Source organism: Pseudonaja textilis, chromosome 2 (genome assembly GCF_049901715.1).
Source record: "Pseudonaja textilis isolate UNSWEBS1 chromosome 2, rPseTex1.2, whole genome shotgun sequence".
NCBI classification, from domain to species: domain Eukaryota; kingdom Metazoa; phylum Chordata; class Lepidosauria; order Squamata; family Elapidae; genus Pseudonaja; species Pseudonaja textilis.
The window spans coordinates 147,817,955-147,842,803 of record NC_141991.1 but is presented as its reverse complement, the minus strand read 5'-3'; the positions used below and the strand labels follow the sequence as shown (position 1 = coordinate 147,842,803).

Genomic DNA, 24,849 nt, shown 5'->3' with positions numbered 1-24,849 from the left:
ACAGGAAGCCCTCCAGGCCAAGCCCAGCCCAACTCAGCCCGCCGTTGCTTTCACTTTCAATCAGCTCAAAACAAGGGGGTCCGCCCGGATATTTAGCTTCACCGGACTTCCTTCTTGTTTCTGGCGAGAAAATTCGCCGTAGCGACGGCTCGTCTAGAGACGCGGTTCGTTCGGAAAGTCACTTTTCATTCGGAAACCGCCCCTCCTCCCCCTCAAAACAGGGTTGCCATTTATTTGCTTGCCATTTGCAATTTCATCCCAAGGCATGGGGGCGAATCGGCATTCAGCAGGTGCTCCCTCTCCACCTGGCTCTTCTGAAACTTTACGCTTAGAAAGTTGGATTGGCCTTTTTTCCCGTTGACTCGGGCGAGCGGATCTCCGTGTGTGTGAGTGTGTGTGTTTCGACGTGCTTCATGATGACCGGTATTTCGGTACAAATTACAATCGTCTTTCTATGGCGATTTTCTGTGGACGTAGTACACTTAGATTTCAGTAGGACATTTGACAAAGTACAGGTAGTCCTCTACTTACAACCTCAACTGAGCCCAAAAGTTCTGTGGCTAAATGAGCCATTTGTTAAGTGAGTTTTGCCCTATTTTATGACCTTTCTTGCCATGATTGTTAAGTGAATCACTGCGTTAAATTAGTAACATATTTTTAAATGAATCTGGCCTCCCCATTGACTTTGCTGATCAGAATGTAGAAAAATTGATCACATGATCCCAGGACACTGCAACCATCATAAATATGAGTCATTTGCCAAGCATCTGAATTTTGATCATGTGACCACAGTGATGTTGCAACAGTTCTGTGAAAAATGGTCATTAAGTCACTTATTTCAGTGCTGTTGTAACTTCAGATGGTCAATAAAGGAACTGTTGTAAGTCGAGGACTACCTGTAACAATGTTACCTATTTTATAAAAATTCTTGTTAAGATTATAATTCTATGTAAATTTCAACCCTTTCTTCCACACACTCTCCTAGTGATTCAACTTTTTACTATATCCAAAAACATTTTGCTCATTTTATCATACAATCTTTAATGTTTTGTCTTCTGTTTTCATTTTCAATAACGGTTTGTACATCTTAGCAATAATATGATCATCTTTTGTACAGAACTCTACAACAAATTCAGTTTTACCGCTTTCAAATTCATAAGCCTTTTCATTCAGTTTAAATACTTTCATTAGCTCAGCATAGGGAAACCAATTCCATGTAAAATCTTCAAGCTCCAAGTTTTTTCTTGTTTTTAAATTAAATTCTCCTTGGGAATTTTCAGCAAATCAGCATAGATAAACCATTTTTGTTAAACCATCATTTCCCTTTTAAAAAGAGCTTCTTGGGTTGACAACCAGAAAGGGAAATGATTTTGTCTTAAACGTATTCCAAATTCTCACTATGGCTCATATAATAAAATGATTTTTAAAATCTACGTGCACCTTAACTTTGTCGTACCACAAATAATCATGTCATCCAAATCTTAAATCATGACCTTCCAATTTCAATAACCTCCTATTTCATCTGTTCTTTCATTCAAACTTAGCAATAAGTACAATATTGTATTTGGTAATTCTAACTCCTTCTTTCTTTAGCATCCTGCAGGACTGTGTGTAGTATTTAATTCCTGCTTTCTTTATTCTCAGAATTAAATAACAAGAATCACTTTATCTCTTCTTGATTTTTTTAAAAACCTCTATTCTCTCTTAATTCAACTTTGATATTTTTCTTAACATACCAACTGTCACACCAATGTAACAAAACAGGTAGAAATGTGCTCTTATTAAATAGCCATTTGTACTTCTTTTAGACCATATCCTTTACCAGTATTTGTATATTTTAATTTTTCTCCTTGTATTTCTCCATCTTTAGTAACTACTCTAACAAGGTAGCCAAATTCATCTCCAGTCTCTTAATTTGTAAATATTTATGTACAACTCCCAATAATTCACTTCTTTTTGTCTCCTTTGCATTTTTGATGGATTGAGAGCCATAATGTGATCTAGAAGGATTTTTATGTACAACAAACATTCCTTATATAGTTCTCCATTTATTAAATAACATATTTAATATATTCAAGTGGACATCAGTCATCCTTCTCTTACTCTCTTTCATTGAAATTTGCATGCCATTTATTCTCATGCACATATTGCTTTTATCCAGGGGTGGTATACTACCGGTTCTGCCCGACTCTATAGAACCAGTAGTTCTAAAGAGCAGCAGACACCAAACCGGTTCTGTGTTTGCTGCTGATCGGCCCATCCACTTGCCTGGGCTCTTACCTGTCCTTTATTTCCTGCTTTTTCAACCTCAGCTGCTATGCGTGGCACAGCTGAGGTTGAAAAAGCAGGAAAAAGGAGGCTTTTCAAACACTACACCTGCGTGCAGTGCTTTTTAGGTGTCCTGGCGGCACAGCTTATAATTTTCTACATGTGCGTGCAGCAAAACGTAATTACCAAACTGATAGTAACGCCAGTTGAATCCCACCCCTGGGATTATCATAAATAGTTCTGTGATTGGATAGGAGGCAGTTTAGCTCACAGAAAGAATGTACACATGACAAACATCTCTAAAGAGACCTTTCCTAGTTTCAAGGGCTAAAAGGTGATGAGGGAGAAATATACTTTCAGGCTTGCAAGCCTCTTTTAATGTAAACCTTTGGGCTATAAAGCGTTTGCAGGCTTGTAATGGTTTAATCTTGCAAGTTTCTGTTAATATAAACCTTACAATAAAGTTAGTGCTAGTATTTTTGGATGTGCTTCTTATGTGGACCTTGTAAGAGTTAGGTTACACTAAGGATTAGGGTTTGAGATAATGCCAAAAAGAACCTTTAAATAGTGCAACCACAGAATCCAGGTATGGTTTTGAACAAACTGATATTTGAATTTCATCTTTTTGAAATTTAAATTCAGAGACATTTTGGAGTCAACGCATCATAATTCTGAAGGATTCTTGATATAGTATAAACATGATTAATGGTGACAGGTATTTGACTGAGAAGGTACATAATTTTTTGCTGTGTGCTTATAGCCCTGCCTGGAAACTCTTAAAAGGCGACTATAATGAAACTTAGAATAGAATAGAATTCTTTATTGGCCAAGTGTGATTGGACACACAAGAAATTTGTTTTGGTGCAAATGCTCTCTGTACATAAAAAAAAGATACATTTGTCAAGAGTCAAGAATCATAAAGTACAACACTTAATAATAGTTATAGGGTACAATAAGCAATGAAATCATACTAGGTAACAGTTAATATAAATCTTGGTGCAGATTTTGTAAATAATTAGACAGTGCTGAGGGAATTATTTGTTTAGCAGAGTGATGGTGTTTGGGGAAAAACTCCTTGTGTTTAGTTGTTCTGGTGTGCAGTGTTCTGTAGCATCGTTTTGAGGGTAGTAGTTGAAACAGTTGATGTCCAGGATGTGAGGGGGTCTGTAAATATTTTCACAGCCCTCTTTTTGACTCATGGGGTCCACAGGTCCTCAATGGAAGGCAGGTTGGTAGCATTTTTTTTTCTGCAGTCCTAATTACTCTCTGAAGTCTGTGTCTGTCCTGTTGGGTTGCAGACTCAAACCAGATAGTTATAGAGGTGCAGATGACAGACTCAATAATTCCTTTGTAGAACTGTATCAGCAGCTTATGGATGTAGTATAGTAATTTGCCAATTAAGTCTGGTTAGTACCGGTACATAGATGAGAAACCATCAGAAAAGTCTGTGGACCAGAGTACGAAATTACAAATCGCAATCAGAAAACTATAGTGGCAAACTACTTCTGCACTGTGCAAAGGAAACAAGATGAATTGTGTCCAGTACTAGAAATCTCGCATTTTTACGCCAAATGATATTCCACCGGTACATTCATGTCGCGATAATTGCGCTCTAGATTCCAGAAGGTTTAAGGGGGGGGAAAAAGAGCAATTTTTAATTTTTTTGTCTGGAACGCCCCCTTCCACGCTGCCCCTGGTTACAGTTTAAACATGACCCCAACTCCCACTGAAAGCGTCGTCCCTCGACTTCTCGCGAGATTTTTCCTCGGCTGGAGAACAACCCGCGGGCGGGTGAAGGCGGAATGCGTGCCCGCTCATTCCCCGCCCTGCCCGAGCGCAGCTTGGCGAAGGGTTTCTTTTTTTTTCCTGTCTCTCCCTGTGCCCCAGCTCTCGCGGGGAAAGAAGCTACTGCTGTGGAGCCATCATGGCGGCGGTGGCCGGTTCTCCCTCTGCCACCCTCCCTTCGTTGGCGACATCCACCGCTCCAAGTCCCGCCGCCCTGCCGCCCGGGCCACCCGGTTACCGGCCGTTTGAGCCTGAGGCGCTGGGTCTGAGCTCGAGCTGGAGGCTCACCAGCTACGGGGAGCTGCGCGGCTGAGGCTGCAAAGTCCCCCAGGAGACGCTGCTCAGACTCCTGGAGGGACTTAACACTTCCCATGCTGGGTTGGCCGGGGCCGGGGATACGGGGGCTGCCGGGAGTCCTCCCACCCTAGGTAAGGCTTGGCGGGGAAAGCGGCCTTTTAGGTGCTACGGGGGGTGGGGGAGGGGTGTCTCGAAACTGGTGGGAGCGCTTAGTAGTGAACGATGGAAGAAGGGGCAGCACCCAAATTTGAAGAGCGGGTTAGGAGAGTGTTGCCGTGGGTGACGTCTGGGCTACAGATCGAATGGGTGCCCTGCTTGAAACTTTTTAATTGACATAAAGTCTGGAAGTCATTTTAAACAAGCCGCATGCGTTCGATTTTAGTTTCTTGCTCCCACATAACCTTACGCGTGGATAATGCATGTGACAGGCTCTGTTAAATAAAAATCTCCCTTGGTTTGAACTTTGTCCGAAGTCTTGGACACTTTGTGGACAATTCAATGTTGGGGAAATGATTTGCTGTTGTTTTTAACTTTAGCCTACTGGAGGTTACAAAATCCACTCCCCAACATGGTGCATGGCCCTCGACTGAGAAGCGTTCGCCCCTTTTGCTTGCTGTCCATTCTGTAACTTAGTGCCTCGCCACATTTTTTATTGCATAAGCCCTGAAAATGATGATACAGTCAACTTTCAAGTAATGGCTTGAATTGGAAATGATTCTAAACGTTCAAGAATGCTGTGGTCCCTCTTCTCTACAGGCATTGGAATGGACTCCTGTGTGATTCCTTTGAGGCATGGGGGTCTGTCCTTGGTGCAGACTACAGACTTTTTTTACCCACTAGTAGAAGACCCCTATATGATGGTGAGTTCGTGTGCTGGTGAGAAGGTGGAGGAAGTATTGGTCAATTTAGAAAAGTTTGAGCTGTGTCATTGAAATTAGGTTTCCTCCCCAGTTGATTATAATAGTTGCCTTGCCCTTCTTGCTCAGTTCTAGTAATTTTCATTATTCTGATTTAGGGCCGCATTGCTTGTGCTAATGTGCTGAGTGACCTCTATGCCATGGGCATCACCGAATGTGACAACATGCTTATGCTGCTGAGTGTGAGCCAGAAAATGACTGAAGAGGTGAGAAATATTTTATTTCTTAAAATAATTTGAATATGTTTTTTTAATATGCTGGCTGGGTTCAGTGCCACAACTCAAGTTATAATACAGTTCAGTGATTTCTGTCTTAAAATATGCAGATCAGAAGTCTATCCCCTTGAATGAATAAAGGAAACGTTGAGTATTAGCCTGTCCCCACTCTCTTGTTTCTAGGGTTAGGAGGAGCACTGAATTATGTTCCTACACATTGAATTTTTTTGAATCAAAAGAAGGAATTAAACAGTTTTAAAAAATCATTCTGTAATTACTTTCATCATTCTCAATTCAGAAAGGTAATGTTTAATTTAATAATTAGGCATATTAATCTGTAATTACAAGTAGTTTTGTTTCACAATTCACTAAGTCATCATTTGTTTAAATAAGTTTCACTGAATAGACAATAATTCCATTCACCTACAGTAACATAATTAACCAAAACTGCAACTTAGTTGGGATTTTTTAATTTACTATGACCTCTGTGCTACTTAGTTCCCACAGGTTTTTAACAGTTTACATTTATCAACATAAGTTACAAATGGTACAAGAAAATTTCCCATTATAATTTCAGTGCAGAAGATTCCATGTTCAATCCTTGCACCCCACTTAATTGGATCCAGTAGCGGATGATCCTTGTTTGATGGTTACAAATGGTTCTTAAATCTTTTTTGTCATTTGTCTCCCAGGAACGGGAAAAAATCATGCCTCTGATAATCAAAGGTTTCAGGGATGCAGCAGAGGATGGCGGCACTTCAGTAACTGGCGGGCAGACTGTCTTGAATCCTTGGATCATTGTTGGCGGGGTTGCAACAGTTGTTTGTCAGCCCAATGAATTTATTCTGTGAGTATTGAACTCTTATTAATAAGTGGGAATTGGAAAAAGTAAAGTATGTGTATGGATGAGACCAACATGCTGCAGAGTCTAAAATTGCTATGAGAATTCTTGTTACTAACTCAGTCCAAACTTTAGAAAAATGAGAACTAAATTGAACTAAGGATCTTTTTTATGTAGTTTACTAAATTTAAGTTACAGAATTATTTTAAAAGAAGAATTAGATAAAGTTCAATAGAATTCAAAGCAAGTAACTATTATGTTTGAAGCTAAACTATATTAATATTTGTGCTGTTCTGTGGGACACCAAATCATGTACAAAATAGGATTCCAGTGACTCAGTGCATGGACTTTATGTTGTAACAAAATTTATCAGGATGGGAGGTTCCTTCTGAATTATTTGTAATATCCATTTCATCTCAAATTCCTGCAAATTTTTACTTGATATTTGAATCAGAACTAGGGATGCAAAAAACAGCATGCTTATTTTCAGAATCCTCCAGTATTTATTGGAAGTTTCATTTCTGAACAATATTTAAAATCAATTTAAATTTTGAGAATGCTAATTCAGAGGGTTTATATCTTATGTTGGGACTGTACTGGTGTAAAGTGCATTTGCCTAGATATCTCCCTGCCTCGTATGTTGAAGATGCTTTCAGATTTAGTATGGAAGGTTCTAAAAATGGGTGTCATAAGAATCTTCAGCAGGTTGAGAGATTAGAATTCAAGTAAAAAAAATCTAGCAGTTATTCTGATGACACACAGCAAGCAAACAATAAGCCTATTATGTGATGTTGAAGGTGGCACAGATCATTTTGCCAGCAGTAGCTAGATTCATAAATTGCATTAAACAAATGCATGCATGTTGAGATACAGATTAGTTTTACATATGGAACAGTTTATATAGCATTCTAGGCTAAAACAGTTACACCCAGTTTTCTCACTGTCATCTAGGAATGTTTTACAAATTATTTGCACCCACCTGTAGTTTGGCTCAATAGAATGCGTTACAACAGATTAGAAATCTGTTGATACAGGAAGGTGATTAGGTACTTTTGTTCTGATTTTTGGATGACTTTTGGTTAGTCCTAAAGAAATGAAGATGTGTGATCAATTCTGGGAATATCCCTTTTAGGATTCTCCAAGGTTGGGGATTTTTAAAGTACCAACTGTGGAGGCTAGTTACGATAGGAATTTAAAATTCTATTTCTTCATTCCCAAAACTAAACCAATAGAATGCTGTTGTACATTCTTGTTATGACTGTGGGTACTGGTAATCTTTACAGGTAGTCCTTGATTTACAACAGTTCGTTTAGTGACTGTTCAAAGTTGCAACAGCACTGAAAAATATGATTTATGAGAGTTTTCACATGTGTGTTACAGCATCCTCGTGATCATGTGATCAAAATTCGGGTGCTTAGCAATGACTGGGGTGGTGATAATGATGGGACCATTTTTTGTGAACTGACAAGCAAAATCAGTGGGGAAGCCAGATTCACTTAACAACCATGTTACTAACTTAATAACTACAGTGATTCACTTAATGATTGTGTCAAGAAAGGTAATTAAATAGGACAAAATTCAAAATTATGACTGCAATAAACAAGGAGTATTAATGATATGTGTCATAGTTGCAGCCGTCACAGAATCCCTGACATCATGTGATTGTGATTCAGGTGCTCAGTTCACTATTGTGACATTGCAGCATCCCACGGTCATGGGATCTCCGTTTGTCACCTTTGTTGCTGACTTCTGACAAGCAGTCAATGGGGAAACCAGCAGGACTTTGCAAATGGTGATCATGTGACCATGGGACACTGCAACCATGCATCATCTTTAGTATGGCCATGCTGAAGAAATGCACGTAACCAGAACTGCTGTCATAAGTCCAGGGAAACATCATGCCATGCCTTATAACTGTGTTACTCAGTGAAGTTCCTAATCCCAATTATTGTCAGTGAGTACTGTATTTTTTTTCTTTTGAACTTGTATTTTTTGTGAATCAGTGTAAAGTAAATAAGCTTTGCAGGTTAAAGATTATCCCATTAAGACAGAAAATAATAACTTATTTTTTTTAAAAAAAAAAGTTGGATTCTTATTCCTTTGATTCTAGGCCAGACAGTGCAGTTCCAGGAGATGTCCTTGTGCTTACCAAGCCTCTGGGGACTCAAGTGGCTGTAAATGCTCACCAGTGGTTAGATAATGTAAGTATTTATCCATGGGGAAATGGGCATATCTCTTCATGCTTATGCATACCAATAGAGAGGAAATTAACCCCACTCCCATACACACATGGAAAAGTGCAAAATACTTTCTGAGAACAGGCTCCAAAATGCAAGGCAACTTTAGAATACTGTATTCCCATCCAAAATCTATCATTTAGCGGACGTGAAGGTAGTAAATTGCAGGGGAAATTGTTGGTTTTGTCTCAACTAAGATTCTTTGTATTAAAGAGCGGAGTTCTTGATTGATGTCATGATGAACTGGCAGATATTCTTTCTTCTGCTAGGGAAGAGTGAAACCTCAGAGCCATTTCAAATGCTTGTATTATTCTTCCAGCCAGAGCGGTGGAATAAGATTAAGCTGGTGGTCTCCAAAGAAGATGTTGAATTGGCCTACCAGGAAGCTATGTTTAGTATGGCCATGCTGAACAGAACAGGTAGGGGCCTAAATATTGGTTTGGGTCTTTACTCAGTTTGCAGCACAAGGCTGCCTGGGCTCTCTACATATTTAAACATCTTTCCTCTGTTCTTTAAAGGAGTGCATAGAGTATGGTCAGACAACCACTAGTACAAGAGTTGTTTTATTTTCACAGCATTCAATCCTACAAAAACCTATTTAGGGAAACAGTTAAAAACATGACATTAAAGTAATTAATCTACCATGGCAAGATATTTTGAGCTTGATTGGTATTGATTTGCAAAAAAAACCCTAAACAAACTATGTGAAATGATTGCAAGGTTTTTGCCACGATTGGTAACATTTCTGAGATTGTAAAATTACAGTTCATTGGTCTATAGAAGCAATATTAAAATAATTGTGTAGCAGTTAATTAATATGAAATCAGAGGTAGAATAACTAGACATGTACAAAATTGTTTTTATTGGGAACTTCCGAATATATAATGGGCAGTTATAAATCCATCTATTATGGATTTATAATTATTGTATCCTTCTAGTAATATTTCTACCACCAACTTCAGATGCCTCCTATTAAAAACCAGCACAAGATAATGATTCTTACTGTTTTAGTTATAGGACAAATAGCAGTTAGATAAGAGCTACTGTGTACAGGTTTAACTGCTATTTTGTTATCACTTATGCCACATTTGTTCCTTTTCTTCAGCTGCCAGTTTGATGCATACTTTCAATGCCCATGCTGCCACAGACATTACAGGATTTGGGATTCTGGGCCACGCACAGAACTTGGCTAAGCAACAGCGTAGCGAGGTATCATTTGTCATTCATAATCTACCCATCATTGCCAAGATGGCTGCTATTAGCAAAGCATGTGGCAACCGGTCCAGGCTCCTCCAAGGGACTTCTCCAGAGACTTCTGGTAAGTTGGATAAACCAGGTAATGAACAAGAAAAATGTAGACCTGGATTCTGTGGAACATCTCTAAATGATGTGTAGTAGATCAGCAACAATTGCAGATTCCCAAACATAGAACAAAATTACTTCACTTCCCTAGTCCTCCCACAACTGCTGAAATTAAAACAAAACAATTAGGTATGGATTTGTTGTGTAAAAACTGGGCTTTGTGAAATCTTATCTTATGTAGCATTAATTTAGCACAAGAGTCTTCAAACGTGGCACGTTTAAGTCTTGTGGACTTCAACTCCCAGAATTCCTGAGCTAACATGACTGGAGGAGGAATTCTGGGAGTTGAAGTCCACAAGACTTAAAGCTGTCAAATTTGAAGACCCCTGATTTAGCAGATTGTAAGAGTTTAGGTTAATCTACAGTGGTTACAGAGGGATGGGGAACTATTATTTTTTGTTGATTATAATTTGCTGTTTTTCTCTTACAAGGGGGGCTGCTGATTTGTCTACCCCGGGAGCAAGCTGCCCGCTTCTGTGCTGAAATAAAGTCACCTAAATATGGAGAAGGACACCAAGCTTGGATCATTGGCATTGTGGAGAAAGGCAACCAGACAGCTCGAATCATTGATAAACCTCGTATTATTGAAGTAACCCCACGGGGAGCCAGTGCTTCCCCTCAGGATAACAATTCTAGTGCTAGCCCTGAAGTTGCCTCATGAGAAGGGAAAATGATTTCTCCCCACTGTCAGCTCTGCAGTTGAAAAGGGCAACACAGTCTTAAGTTTCTACAGCACAAATTGCCCAGAACTTGTTTCCTTATTGGTTGATGGCTGATTCCTCCCTGCTATCTGAGATGATTAGTTTTGAAGTCATCTCCTGCTTGCAGGTAAATTGCTAGCATGGATGATATGGAGAATATGGTAATTCAAATTATTTATTGGAATAATTCTGCCTACTGAGCTCTCCCAACTTTTGGTCAGACTGAGCAGCTGGTCCAAAAGGAGGGTGGGTGGTTCAAAAAGCCATTTGGCTGAGTTTAGAGGTCTCTCTTCTCTTTATGAAGCATCTCCCTGAAAACCTTACAAGGTCTTGGAGGAGCGGAGGAATCCTAGAGGAGCAGTGCCAAGCTCAGCTTCATGGATTGTTGCTTTGGTTGTAAATTATGGGTGATTGAGTTAATAAAAAGTTGATTTCTAAAGGATGGTGTGCTAACACATTATTGACCTAGAAGGGAGGTGTACCTGATGTAAGTAGGGAAATCATTGCTTATCTTAATTGTTGCTTTAATTGACTTAAGGTAAAAAAAGTCATACAGTGCCTTTTCAGCCTAAAGTCTGTTTGCAAGCAATTTCATTTGGAAGCCCTCTTAGAAAGCAGAAGAAAAAAAAACCCTCTATCCTTTTTTTTATAGATAAAATAATTACATTATGGCTTAATTGAACTTTTTAAGGCATTTAAAATCTTACAGGGATGTGGGGCAAAGAGGAGCAGTAGTCTTTATAGCAGGGATGTGAAGCTCACGTCACAATAGCATCATGTGACGTATTGGGATTTTTTTACCCCTCAACTAAACTGGGTGTGGGCATGGCCAGCACATGGGCTGGGAGTTTGACAGCCCTGCTTTATAATGAGAGATAATTTTTTTCACCCATGAAATGAATTACTGATAAATAGGCATGTAATTTGTTATTCTGAGGGAATGACCTAATCCCTGGTATCCCTGACACACACTGAATCAAAAGCACTTGAAAAGATTGCTTAACACACACCTAGAATAGTGCAAGCCTCTTCCACGTGGCTATAATAGCCAGCCCGGAACAAGGTCAGCAGTAGGCTCGGTCATTATTATAAGAGGAAAAAAAATTAATGACATAAAAGGGAGCAGGAAATAAACAGTCCACGCTTTTTGCTCCAGGATTGGCAGTTGAACTGCTGGTTCTGTTTAAAGCAATGCAAATGTACATCGCCCTGGAGCTTCCCCTTCTTCTTCACTGTCACTGGATACAATCCATGACATGGATTTGTAGGGTGTCCATGTCTGGAGCTTTATACTGGCATTTGGGACAATAGTGGGTAGGCTGTTCTTCTAGAACATTTTGTCTTCGCCCTGTTACAAGCTGGGGATGGAATGGGGTGGTGCCCATCAAGAAATCTGGAAAGGGAAGGAAGAGTAAGTTAGCAAATTGAGCATACTGTATAACTGCTCCTTCTCTAACAGAGATGGCAGTGTTTAGTGAATTATGAAAAGCATTATCTGGTAAAAATACAAGAAAAACGGGGATATTAGTTCTACACTGAATTAATAGAGGCAGTGATTAAACAGTCCAAAGATACAATTGATACACTTCTCTATTATTATATTGTATTTTTTATCCAGCCTTTCTATGGAAAGGTTTTCTGACCCACCCACCCCCCAAAATCATTGGATTATCTTAAGCAGCTAGCAACAGTTAACCTGCAATATAAAGAAAACTACTTTTCAGAGGAAAAATTTTTTTTTAAAAAGGTTCAGGAAATTACAGGCCATGTACTTTTCACTAGGAAGAAAAAAATGGATATACAGAATAGTATACAGAAAATCCAGCAGATTCCGGAGCATTCAACATTGTGATTTTGAGAGGGGATGCAAAAATTATTTGTGATCCGTGCAGTAGAGTAAAATTGTGCTAATAGAGTATCAGGAACAACTTGTTTCTTGCCCAGGCTTATCAAGCTCTCCAAGCGTGTCAGAATGTTATACTGTTTTTGGTAATCAGCATAAGAGGGCTTTGAGGAAATCCCATGAAAGGCTCCATCCAGTATAATTGTGGACATAAGAAAAGAGGACAGCCCATTTTAGGGAAATGATTAAGTAACAGCAAGCAAGAGCTGGTCTAAATATTTAGTTAAAAACAAATGGTTTCCTCAAGTACCTTATTGGAGCACAAGTTGACCTTATGCTTGTAAGATGGGTGTGATATAATACTGCTGCATGGCTGGTCATAAAACACCTGAAAGCAAACTGGCCAAGATGGATTTTTACCATTCTCTTTAAAAGCCAAGAATACTTTCTACAATCCAGTTTACTTCTCTGATTCTTTCAGGATAGCACTGCACACTTCCAAAGCTGCCCACAAGCATTGGGGCAGCAGCCATTCAACATTTTTTTTTGTCAAGATTGCCAGTGAAGCTGAGAGGTATTTGAAATAAAGATAATGCTTGGAGGCAAATATTTCTGTTCAAAAGATAAAACCTTTAAAATACCAAAGGAGACAGGAGCCTGCTGTGTACACAGGAGCACCACACTGCTTGACCAAATTTTCTGAAACTAAAGGTTAGCAGTAACCTAACAAGGTCTGTGGGAATATCAAATTATTAGGACATGTACATTCTTCACTAAACATTGAAAAGAGTGTTCTCCGGTGAACAAAGATGTGAAATTCTATATATGGAAGTGAATTATATCTCATTTCCCACGTATGTCAAGCTCCAAAGTGCCAATTACAAGAAAAATACCTCAATGAAAATATTGTCTACAGCAAAAATTGAAAGCAAATCACATGCTATAAATCAGGAAAGGAATTAAAAATGAAGCTACCAGAGTCTCAAGTACTGACATAGGAAAGAAACAGCAAGAAGTTTCAGTGCTGAAAACATGCTGCAATTTAGCTGCAGAAGTTTCCATTTTCCATTTGTTTAAATTTATTTTGCTTCCAATGAAAGCAAGAGTGTTTCCAAGATAGCTATTGTTTTCATGTGTATCAGAGCAAGTGGCAAAAAAAAATTGAACTACCTTAAGCAAACTCCTGCTGCAAACCTAGCAGCAGCAAAAGATTTGTCTGCAGTAAGCCCCAATCTGAATCTCTTCAGTTTTATATTTGCCATATGCCCTCAAACTACTGAGATAGCACCCAATTTTCCAGGAAATTTAACTTGATTTACCTACAAAGTATGACAATAGATCTGGACCTTTAAGTTCAAGAGATAAAGTATTTCATTGATATAGTGGGTGGAGGGCAAATTCAAACTCACAGATAAGATTAATTACTTCATAAATAACAGTAAAAAGATGAAATACACAGCTCAGATATACAGGCCAAAGATTGGCCTTCTTTGATTCTTAAGAGCATCTATTTCCTACATTCAAATGGCATTTTGCCTACGTTGTAAAGTGAAAAACATACATCCTTGCTGAAGAAACAAATCTAAATCCTCCAGCCCTATCAGGTCATATAGCCCTTAAATCCTTTCTTGCGTCTGTCTCCCTGGAGCTGGAGCAGCAGTTTGGGGCTGTATGGTTGCCTTCTGCAGCTCTTACCTGATCCTGCATTTGATTGAAAGAGTTGTGGTCACGTGCTGCATCTTCACTGCCCATGTGCTTACAAAGCGCTTTTTATTTGCCCTGCTTTATAATTATGCCAGCCTCTGGAATTAGTGGAGATCATTGCAAAATAATGCATAACACTATAAATAAGTGCCAACACTTACTCGGCTGAGGAGGTGGACGCATTTCTGAATGGCGGTTCCTCATCTCATCCATCAGAGCCCTAGATAGACAAGAACGAACACCAGAATGGCTTTCTCTAAGAAATGGTGGAAGAACAGTGAGCAGCATTGCTTCTGGCTACGGACTCCAACAAATATTACAGAAGTTATTAAGTTGGAGTAGGAAAATGGTTCTATTCTAGATGCGTAAAGGTTTCTTTCCGTCCTCTAATCCAGTGGCCCCCAACCTTTTTTGTTGCCGCGGCCCGGTACCGGCATCACAAAATCATCCGCGGCCCGGTACCGGCATCAGCACGCATGGCAAGGCAAGCCGAGCAACCAGCCAGCCAGCCATCCCCCACTTCTCCCCGCCACCTTCAACTACTCCTTTGTACCTGTGTCGATGGGCTTCGCGACAGCTTCGGGACGGTCACTCGGCTCGCCTTGCCATGCGTGCTGAAAGAATCCTTGCGCCTTAGTTTTGTTCGAAGCCACCCCCTCCTTCAATGAAACTAAGGCGCGAGGATTCTTTCAGCACCCAAACGCCCGGAAAAGCTCACCGGAAGCACTTTTTCATCAAAACAAGATGGCGGCGCCCAGCAAACCAGCGGCCCGGTAGAAATTGTTCCACGGACCAGTACCAGTCCAGGGACCGGGGGTTGGGGATCCCTGCTCTAATCTACTCACCGGCTGACTCCTTCAGAGTCGGCTTTCAGCTTTTCATTCTCCCTCTGCAACTGGGCAACCTGCTCCAGCAGGATCTCTCGTTGTTCATGTAGCTTTTCACGTGCCTGGCGCTCTGCCAGGAAATCTGTCTTGTAGATATCAGCCTGAATGGAAAAGATCGGATAAAAACTGGTGGCACACTGATTAGAACTCCCACTTGCCAGGAGTTCAATCCTGAGGGAGCTCAAGGTTGACTCAGCCTTCCATCTTTCCAAAGCTGGTAAAATGAGGGTCCAGTTTGTTGGGAGCAATATGCTGTAAAGCAGTGGCCCCCAACCTTTTTTGAGCCAGGGACCGGTTTCACAATTATTTATTCTTCCACGGACCGGTACCTGAGTAATGCGAGACTCCACCATCGGGACAGCTCTTTGTTCGAAGCCGCCCCCCCATCTTTGAGGAAACTAAGGTGCGAGCACCCAAACGCTGCTTTCCAACTGAAAACCCAGAAGCAACCAAAAACCCGGAAGCGCCATCGAAACAAGATGGTGGCGCCCAAGCTTTGCGGCCCGGTAAAAAATGATCCACAGACCGGTACCAGTCCGGGGACCGGTGGTTGGGGACCCCTGCTGTAAAGCACTGTGGAGTGCTATAGAAGCCTAAAAGCTATTGCTATTGCTGTGTTTGGTTTTTATCCCAATTTTATTTCTTTATAAGTAACACAAGGTGGTGAACATACTGTACCTAATACTCTTTCATCCTGTTTTCCCCACAACAATAACGCTGTGAGGTGGGCTGTGCTGAGAGTGAGTAATTGGTCCAAAGTCACCCAGTTGACTTTCATGGCTCATCGCCACTATTAGCTTGGCAGAAGCAGGCCAAACTGGTAGAACACTACCACACTGGCTGGTAGGCTGTGTTTAGGTTAGAACTAGAACTTAGTTTCCTGGTTTCTAGGCCAGCACTTTAACTATTAGATCATAGTGGCTTTCTCATTACTCATGCTGAACCACTCACAAATACATAGGAATGCCAGCCTCTTTTCTAACCAAGTGACATCAGACTCACCTGGGCCTTGAGCACAGGCACAGTCTCCATGACAGTTTTGTGCTGTTCAGCATCCTCCTTCAGCTTGTCAATGTGCTCTTGCTTGGCTACCAGAGCCTCTTCAGCCTGCTGCAGTTGCTGAGACAGTTCACTAAGCTGCACATCCAAGCCCTGAGGAGGGGACAGTTACAATGTTGACACTCTATGCAAAGAAATCTTTTTTTTTTTCCCCTGGGGCGAGAAAAGATTGCCCCCTCCCGTATTCTGGCTCCCACTCATCCCCAGCATCAAGATTTTCCATTACAATTCATCAAATGTCTCCCACCTTGCTTCGTTTTTCAGTTTCCAAGCTGGTTTTGATGTGGGCATCGTACTCTTGGAAGAGCTGGTGATAGGCCACCTGCACTTGGGCTAGTTTTCTCCTAAAAGGAAGATTATAAAAATCATTGCCAAAGGGCCCAGGTTAATCCGAATACTTCTATCAAAAATACCCTCGCTTCCTTTGTTTCTGCCTGGATCACTTTCACACTCACTTTTCCTCTGTGGCACTCTGTCGTTCCACTCGCAGAGCGCTCTCGAGGTTTTGCACCTGCAACCTCAACTGATCCACTTGTACACCGTGCTGTTTGTTGCGGATTTCAGCCTCTTTTTCAAGCTGCTGCAGTCGTTCACCAGCCCCACGAACCCTGTAGAGATGGCACACACGTCATCTAATTCTGCCTAACTCACCAAAATTCCAATGTCAGCAGAACTCCCTTCAAATGTCTACCCAGCAAGTACACACCATGACAACACTAGATCCAGCATTGTTTGATTCAGTAAGTTTTCTATACAGCTTCCTGAGTCTCCACCATCATGCTCAGGGCCATCATCCTCTTCTGTGGCTTCACATGGGAAGTGTGTTACTTTGGAGGATGTGCATGCAATTGGGGGTCCCTCTGAGCTCTCCATCCCAGCTGCTTGCACCCCTGAAGAAGCAACCTGCCTACCCCTTCAGCAGTGCAAGTGAACAGAGTGAAAACAACAAAGAAACATCTCCAGCTCTTCACTTCTTGTTGTCATTATTTTTGTTGTGATCTGATAGATCACCTAGAAACTCACAACAATACCCAGTTCACAGCTGAATTTAAAAAAAAAAAAATAGTTCAGTGACTGGAGAACTGGAAAGAAAGAAGTGCCTTGCCCTTCTGGCCTGGAAGAAATGGTGGTCTCTTCTCTGCTTTTCAAAGTGAGAGGTGGTTCTTCCAAAATCAACAAAAGGACTCTGGAAGGTTTCAAACAGCCAATCTTTCACAGTTGGTACAGAAAGATACTGTAAGCAGATTTAGGGCAGGAGGGCTATCCCATAAGCTCTGCTAGTTTGAAGCCAGATCTACTTAAAGAGGAAAAGCAGGGGAGTCACCCTCCCTGTCCCACACAGCAGCCTCAGCTCATTGTTCCATAATGGCTGCATCACTGCAGAGAAAGGGGTCTCTCCCAGCTGTCTGCCCACAACATCATATGCCAACAACCTCCTGTATGCCTCTCACCTCTCCTCCAGCTCTTTGTTTTGCTCTGTACAAGTTTCGAGGCGGCTTTGGCTCTCCAGCAGCTCCCCCAACAGAGATGTCACCTGGGCCTTTGCTAAAGCCTTATCCTCCCCAACTTGCTGTAATGAGAAGAGGGCCCAGGGTCAGTACATCTACAGAGGGATAAAGAGGAGCCCCCCCCCCTATTACTCCTCCTTCCCAGCTTGCAAAAGAGGGCCTGGGAACACATTCACCTCTAGTTGTTTGGTCAAGGTTTGTAGCTGCTGCTGGATCTCCTGCTCCCTGGCAGTCCGGCAGGCTAGCTCTTCCAAACTAGAGGCCAGCTGTTGCTGAAGGGCTAAGCTTCTGGGGGGTGGGTGGGGGGTGGACAAAACAAGGAGAGACACAGATTGAACCAATGAACATCAGTTTCCAAATAACAGGCTTTACAGAGTGGGAGTAGAAATACTTAAAAATACCAAATTTAGGAATTAAATAGAATGGAAAAGGAAAAACCCAGTACAGTATTAAAGTCTAAAAAGTTAAATACTTCTTTCACGATAAAGTTACTTTGCTAAACTATTAAAGGTCATATTTTTATAAAGTAGAACAAAATAACATAAAATTTAGACAGAGCTGCCAAATGCCATGCTTTGTTTCTACTTAAATGAAAATGTGTCTTGTTTCCTAACCATAAGAGCTATACAACACAATTTGGAAACTTTAAAAACGATGCCACTGCCTGAAAGAAGAAATGAAACTCAGAATTTCTCTAGCCTGCTCAGAAAATTGCTTATAAGTGACAAATTTCATCACAAAAATGGTGTACAGTTTCAGCTGCACCTGCACCTGCACAACTGGGACAAAGCCTCATTCTAATGGGAACATGTTCGTAGCCTCCCTTCCAGTAAGACTCAAGGCAGCCTATTTTGCAGTAGTAAGAGTGTATAGATATTTAGACAGGACATTTGCTTTTCAAATCTAGGAAAGCTCTTAGTACCCCTCTATGAATTAATATCCATTATTTGCTATTTGATAACTGCTTTAGTACTTACCATGCTCCTACACCCAATATCAGGGCTATAACAAACAAATATTTTGTCATTTATGCCTCTAAGCTCTTCTTCTAAGTTGAGTAAATGCTATCTAATAGAGCCAGTGGGATTAAAATTTCAAGGAAGAACATCAGTTTGCCGGTAGGTGATTTTACATATCCAAAATCCTGGTTCTACTGGCTTACAAACGGCCTACCCTTGTCCTGGTAATGGTTGAGGAAAGAGCTCAGAAGTGTTTGTGATTCTCAACTGAGTATCAATAGGTATTTGGCTAGCCTTATTTTCCTTTCTCATCAAAATTTCCTTCAGTTGTGTTAGCCATTCTAGAGAAGGTTATTTCTATTTGCTGTTTCCTCAACCATCCATTTGAAAATGTTAGTCCTTGATCCGTCCTAACAGCACGCATGCTTACATGGCTATTTCTTATAAAATACCAATGCATCATTATCTACTTACTCATCTTCAGCCTCCTTCAGCCTTTTTTGCAGCTGCTCAATTTGTTTCCCATCAGCACTGTGAAGGAGAACAGAAAATACTGAGAATAATGATGATTATGAGGATTGGAAGAAGAATTATTAGAAGAATAATTAGAATTAGAATGAGGAGGAGGATTGATCCCCACTGGCCATTTTCCATAATATTTAAATGCTGTGGATATTGCAGGGTACTGCGTACATTAAAAACTGCAATGCTAGGGACTATATGGAGGATGCACAGCAACCTAAGTTCTGAACTTCTAAATTATTATCATCAGGTATATTTCTGCACATTCCTATGAAATATGAGAGTTACTGAGGGAAAAGCTCTTTTCCAGACCTGTTTTGGAACATCTCCAAGAGGAAGTTATCACTATAATGCATTTTCACCATCATTATTTTTTGTCTACCATTTTTAACTTAAGTTGTCTTTTTTTTTGCAGATATATTTGTACATTTATTGTTATACATTTACTGTTTGGGGCAGTTTTATCTATGTTTTATTGTACATTTAAAATAATTCCTTGTAAAGCACTCTAAAACAAGATGCAAATCTTCATAATAATACTGATAAGATAAATAAGTATTTTAGAATGAGTATCCAGGTTAGTGTACAAAGGTCTTAGGATACTTACTTGTCCCCTGAGCTCTGCAGGGATTCTACTTCCAGGGACTGCTCCAATGAACAACCATTCTCCTAGGAGGGTAAAAAGAAGGGTACATTGTGAGATCAGCCTTACCAGCTCCAGTTGCCTTCCTCATCTCTTTATGCCACTATCATGAACTTCACATGATCGTCTTTCCCCTATGGCCTCCCTTGTTCCATTATACATTCAGCATCTGTTGCTGCTGCCAAATCTCACGTTAATATTTATTCTGACCTCTTCTACTGGCACAGTGACTTTTGCTGTTTGTTGCAGTATGGCGATCTTAGCCTTCAAGGCAAGTTTTTCTTTCTGTAAGATCTGGTTGGCATCTTGCAATGCCTTCCAGTCCTCTTCCAGCTTTTCTTTTTTTTGTTTTAGTATCCCCGATGTCTGAAATAAAAACAATGGGAAGAAGGAAAATCTTTGTGATGAGAAATTGTATAAGCCACCCACAGCAGGTGAAATGATACAGCCTTAATCTATCTACAGGATGAGGCAAATGTAGAAAGAATTCAAATCTCTATTTTCTATGTTATTGCTTTGCATCAATTACAAAGTTCATCTAGGTCAGGTTCTCTTATGTGAAATTTTCCAAAAGTGCTGAGCTACATTTTCAATTCAATCATTTTCCATCAAGATTTGCTACCCTAGTTAAAGCTGTTGGAATTTGTACATCAGCATATCTGGAGGGCACTGAATTAGAGAACTGGTAGATAGATAATGCACACCTACCACAGTAAGTACATCTTCCTCAGTAAGAGTCACAGTGTCTGACTCGTCTTGTGTGCCAGGGAGGTCTTTTTCTAAGATAAATGATTGAGAAGCTGTCTGTGAAGAGTAACACAAAAGTATTGATGTATGCGATAGTTCTGAAATTGCTTCAATGTTTTTTTCGCATTTCAATATACACCACACATTATAAGGATGCATTATTCTTTAGCATGATACTTAAACTGGAACAAAGGGGAATCAGAGGAAGACCCCAAACTCTTAACCCTTCTCTGTTCCCAACTGCACCCAGTTGCACCTTCAGTCGCTCCATATCCTGAAAAGCCTGTTGCAACTGTTTTTCCAATTCCATGCGCTCCATGTGCAATTTTTCCACCACATGCCGAGCCTCCTGGAACTTGCTCATAATGAATTCTTTCTCCTCCTTTTTGGAAGCATGGAACTGTACAAATTCCTGGTACCGCTCTCTTAGCATTTGGTTACTCTGTCGGATGGCTTCTATATGCAGAACACAAACAAAGGACATTTACTGGACTAGTGTCCTACCTTCTTTATGCATTACATTAGAGGACGATGATTGACTAAACAATAAATCCACCATCTCATCAAAATCCCTGTTTACTATGCAGGATGAGTGCATTCTTCTGTAATGAGAATTGAATTCTCAGTTTTAGTCATATGATCTCACATCTCAAGAGACCAAATTCCAATAAAGCTAGGGAAAACATACCCATATAACTATGTCTAGGATCAGGCTATCAAAATCAGAAAATTTGAGAGTTTAGAATTTCATCAAATATCCATTCAGGATGCTACTCTCCTTTTCAGTCCTATTTCTCTTTCCTTTCAAATTAATTATTCTAAATATTCGATTTATTATTAGAGTGGCAGTTTTTATTATACCTACAATCTATTGCTTTTATACTGTTACTGCTCAGACTCTCTCTTCATTAACATCAGCAAGTATTTATTTCTACAATTTCCATCAGTAAGTTTAGTTGCAAGAGAACCATTCTTCTCTGATTTGTCCCTGTAATTCAGCCATTCATTTCCATATGGAGTTACGTAATTAAGTAGCACTTCTCTTTTGCAAGACAATGACTGACCTTGTAGCTCTTGCCAATAGCCCAGACCAAAAGAAACTATTCAAAACTTAAAAAGTGCTGGCGGGAAAGGAATGACTGCTCTGAACTTATTCTGTCCCTGATTAAAAAGTAAAACAAAACAGTGGAATCTACTCTTACATACCAAGTCTAGAAAGGAAACAAGCAGAGGAGCAAGAAGCTTTCCAGCCATCAACAGAAAGTAACTAGATCAGGGGTGTCCAACCTTGGCAACTTTAAGACTTGTGGACTTCAACTCCCAGAATTCCTCAGCCAGCAAAATTCTGGGAGTTGAAGTCCACAAGTCTTAAAGTTGCCAAGGTTGGACACCCCTGAACTAGACAATTTACAAAGCTGTCTAATGTAGATTCAAAGAGGTGACAAATAAAGCTTTTGGAGTTTCTGATGTGGAAAAAAAAGGAAAGCTAGAATACTTGAAACCCAGTCTTAGCTAAGTAGCCAGTTGATTAGTTTTCTTCCTAAAGACAGCAACTCACTAAATATAGGCAAAAGTAAAAACTGAAAACTCAAGAATCTAATCAGTGGTTGGATATCTCAAGACTTCTGAAGTTACAGAATTATAATCCCCAGAGGGTTCCTCATGATTAATCATGATGGCTGGAGCTGCAGAGAATTACAATTCATAAAAGAAAGCTAGAGATTCTAAACCATTCTAGTTATCTGCCTTATCTGATACTTAAAATATTGCCTGATTCATTTATGGAAATGTCTATTATAAGAGACAGGGACTGAATATAAATTGAATGGCAGGACACAATAAGAGAATATTGAATTTATCAACCTTGATATCATTTAAACACAATAGTGGTGGTCACTCCAGCATGTCCTCACCTTTGAGATCTCTGTTCTCAGCCAGAAAATATTGTACGGCTTCATGTCCTGCTAGCTCAGCTGGCAACTGAAGAGTACCAGCTTTGCCCAGTGAGGAATCATCTCCCATCATGCCATAGTCACCAGCTGGGCACCCACTTGGCTGCACCATGTCGCAACTCCAATCCCCTTGGGCTATACTCATCCAGCCAGATCCTGGGAACAGAGGACGCATACCGTCAGAGCCTTCATGAAAGCACACACATGTCAATAACCACATATGATAATAACCACAGAGCCTTGGTGGCGCAGTGGTTAGAGTTCTGTACTGCAAGCCACTTTTGCTGACAATCCGCTGTCTGCAATTTGGCCATTCAAATCCCACCAGGTTGACTCAGCCTTCCATCATTCCGAGGTCGGTAAAATGAGAACACAGATTGTTGGGGGCAAGATGCTGACTCTGTAAACTGCTTTTACAGTTTAGGCTGTAAAGCACTGTGAAGTGGTATAGAAGTCTAAGTGCTATTGCTATATAGGGGATATCCCTTTACCTCGGTTTATGAAAATGAGATAAGTAATGACATTTCACTTTCTCATTTACGTATGACTGGTCTATGCAGATGTGGAGAGATTTTGTCTTTTTTTCACTGGTCTCAAGATCCATTAAAATTAATCTAGTGAAAAGGATATATAGTTAAAGTACACTATGCAAGGAATTTGTTTTCATTCCCAGTTCATAGTTCATTTTAAAGAAAATTTTCTCAATTTCAACAAAATAATTTATGTATAAATTGTGAGGAGGGAATAATAGATTCTGCTTTTTCTTTCAAAAAATGAAGCCTCAAAATATTGCTAATCAAATTCCCAGGGATCTAACAGCAGATCCAGAACTACTATTTGTCTACTTCCAGGCAAGAGCTAACAGGTTAAATCATATTATGATTCATTGTGATATGTGAAACTTGTTATGAAAATAGCAGGATAAAAGGAGTGAGCTTAGTAGCCTACCTGCTCTTTAGAAAGGGAATGCATGAAAATGCAATAAATGAAATGAGCTCAGTGGGGAAGAGAAAGAAGTAGGCCTATCATTCAGTTGCCAAGTGCCTTAAAATAAAATTAGCAGTTATTCCCTCCACTTGCAAGTTTCCCAAAACCTTTGGCTAACAGCTGTTTAAAAAGACTTGGTCTAGACCAGTGGCTTTTAAACTGTTTGTTCCAAGTACCCATTTTTCATGTCTCAAAAACATTTAAAAAACAAACAGTTGCTTTACAGAAATGCCTCGGCAGTGACGGTTCCAAACTAGATCCTTGATTCACAAGCAAGCAGTTACAAATTGCTCTATTATCCCCGGGATATGCCCAAGTTATTCCTTTGGGCGATATACCTCCAATCTAGGAACTCATGCTCTACAGCGATAGAAGGGGCGTCTACAGTACTGGCACTCTTTCCCATTCTAGCTTTCGATTGTTTAACTACAATTCCCAGCATGATCTGAGTTTGGGGGTTAAGAGGCTGGAAACCATAATCGAATGCATCTGGACAGCGCCAGCAGTGGGCAAAGGTTCCCCAAACGCCTAGTGCCCCGGGCCGGACGAAGGTGCCCGCATGGCTCTCAGACCAAGCTGACGTGGAAGGACCAACCCCCTTGCCAAACAAAACCCCTCCTGCAAAGCGCAGCCCCAGCCCAAAGCGGGATAAAAGGAAAAGTCGCACCTCTACTTCGAAACTCCAGATCCCACACACCTTCCTAAGGGTTTCTTCCTTCCTGGTATGTTGTTTTCTTGTTTACCGGAAGTGACATCTTAGAAACAGAAAGAGAATCGGGGAAAAACGAAAGAGGCCGGCCTCAAGTCTAGGAAGGGCCCGGAAGCAACGTCAATAAAGGCGGTGGCCGAAGGAAGAGCAAACTGTGTGTGTATGTGTCGTAAAGCTCTAATGCAGGGAGTCTCCAACCTTGGCAACTTGAAGCCTGGCGGACTTCAACTCCCAGAATTCCCCAGCCAACTTTGCTTTAATGTGCCTAAGAATACTTGACTCCTGAGTCCCAGAACTTCCGGCGGCCAGACGGGCGGGAGCATCGCGGCGAGGGTGGAAGAAATGAGCGCTTTTTCTGTGCCTCTTAAGTGACTTCCGCCTCCTCCCTCCCTGATTTTTTGCAGCCGAGCTGCCGTAACGTTTGTTCCCTATTAGTCCTTCTCGTTTCGTGGAAGAAATAGCGACGAGTCCTTTTTGAAAGACAAAACAAAAACTGATTAACAATAATATTTGGGATGCCCATATGTGGTATTGTGCACTTACATATACACAGGGATAACCAACCACTAACATCTTGAAAACAAAGATGAGGTGTCGGTGTGAGTGGGAAGAGATTGTTAAACTTTAAGCCCCGGTTATAGCGAATACTGGATAAGGCTACAGTCTCTCTGAGTCTGCCCCAAGCTGAAACTCACTTCTGTGTCAA

General features: G+C 40.7%; 2 protein-coding genes across 3 annotated transcripts; one reads left to right on the top strand and one right to left on the bottom strand.

Moving 5' to 3' along the window:
• The first annotated feature begins 4,091 nt into the window (after positions 1–4,091).
• LOC113443436 (selenide, water dikinase 1) lies at positions 4,092–11,062 on the top strand. The gene is made up of 8 exons (XM_026711644.2): positions 4,092–4,481; positions 5,107–5,210; positions 5,366–5,473; positions 6,175–6,329; positions 8,434–8,524; positions 8,880–8,979; positions 9,666–9,878; positions 10,354–11,062. The coding sequence occupies exons 1-8, from the start codon at positions 4,193–4,195 to the stop codon at positions 10,581–10,583; spliced, it is 1,290 nt and encodes a 429-aa protein (XP_026567429.2). The 5' UTR covers positions 4,092–4,192; the 3' UTR covers positions 10,584–11,062.
• Positions 11,063–11,767: 705 nt separating this feature from the next.
• IKBKG (inhibitor of nuclear factor kappa B kinase regulatory subunit gamma) lies at positions 11,768–24,434 on the bottom strand. Of its 2 annotated transcripts, none has more exons than XM_026711643.2 (15): positions 24,102–24,434; positions 22,409–22,603; positions 20,752–20,951; positions 20,457–20,552; positions 19,959–20,114; positions 19,713–19,774; positions 19,058–19,114; positions 17,801–17,912; positions 17,568–17,686; positions 16,572–16,724; positions 16,364–16,460; positions 16,060–16,209; positions 15,016–15,158; positions 14,332–14,390; positions 11,768–12,016 (listed from the first exon to the last, which is right to left on the bottom strand). In XM_026711643.2, the coding sequence occupies exons 2-15, from the start codon at positions 22,590–22,592 to the stop codon at positions 11,859–11,861; spliced, it is 1,746 nt and encodes a 581-aa protein (XP_026567428.1). In that variant the 5' UTR covers positions 22,593–22,603; positions 24,102–24,434; the 3' UTR covers positions 11,768–11,858. The 2 variants fall into 2 exon arrangements, with proteins under 2 accessions (XP_026567428.1, XP_087781951.1); XM_087925825.1 differs by having other exon boundaries at positions 24,132–24,255.
• Positions 24,435–24,849: the final 415 nt, after the last annotated feature.

Excerpts from the sequence above, each read along its gene's own strand:
- IKBKG (XM_026711643.2), bottom strand. The coding sequence starts at position 22,592 with ATGAGTATAGCCCAAGGGGATTGGAGTTGCGACATGGTGCAGCCAAGT. Across the intron at positions 19,775-19,958 it reads TCACTGTGCCAGTAGAAGAG|GAGAATGGTTGTTCATTGGA; the intron begins GTCAGAATAAAT and ends TTACCCTCCTAG. Across the intron at positions 14,391-15,015 it reads GACTCTGAAGGAGTCAGCCG|GGCTCTGATGGATGAGATGA; the intron begins GTGAGTAGATTA and ends TTGTCTATCTAG.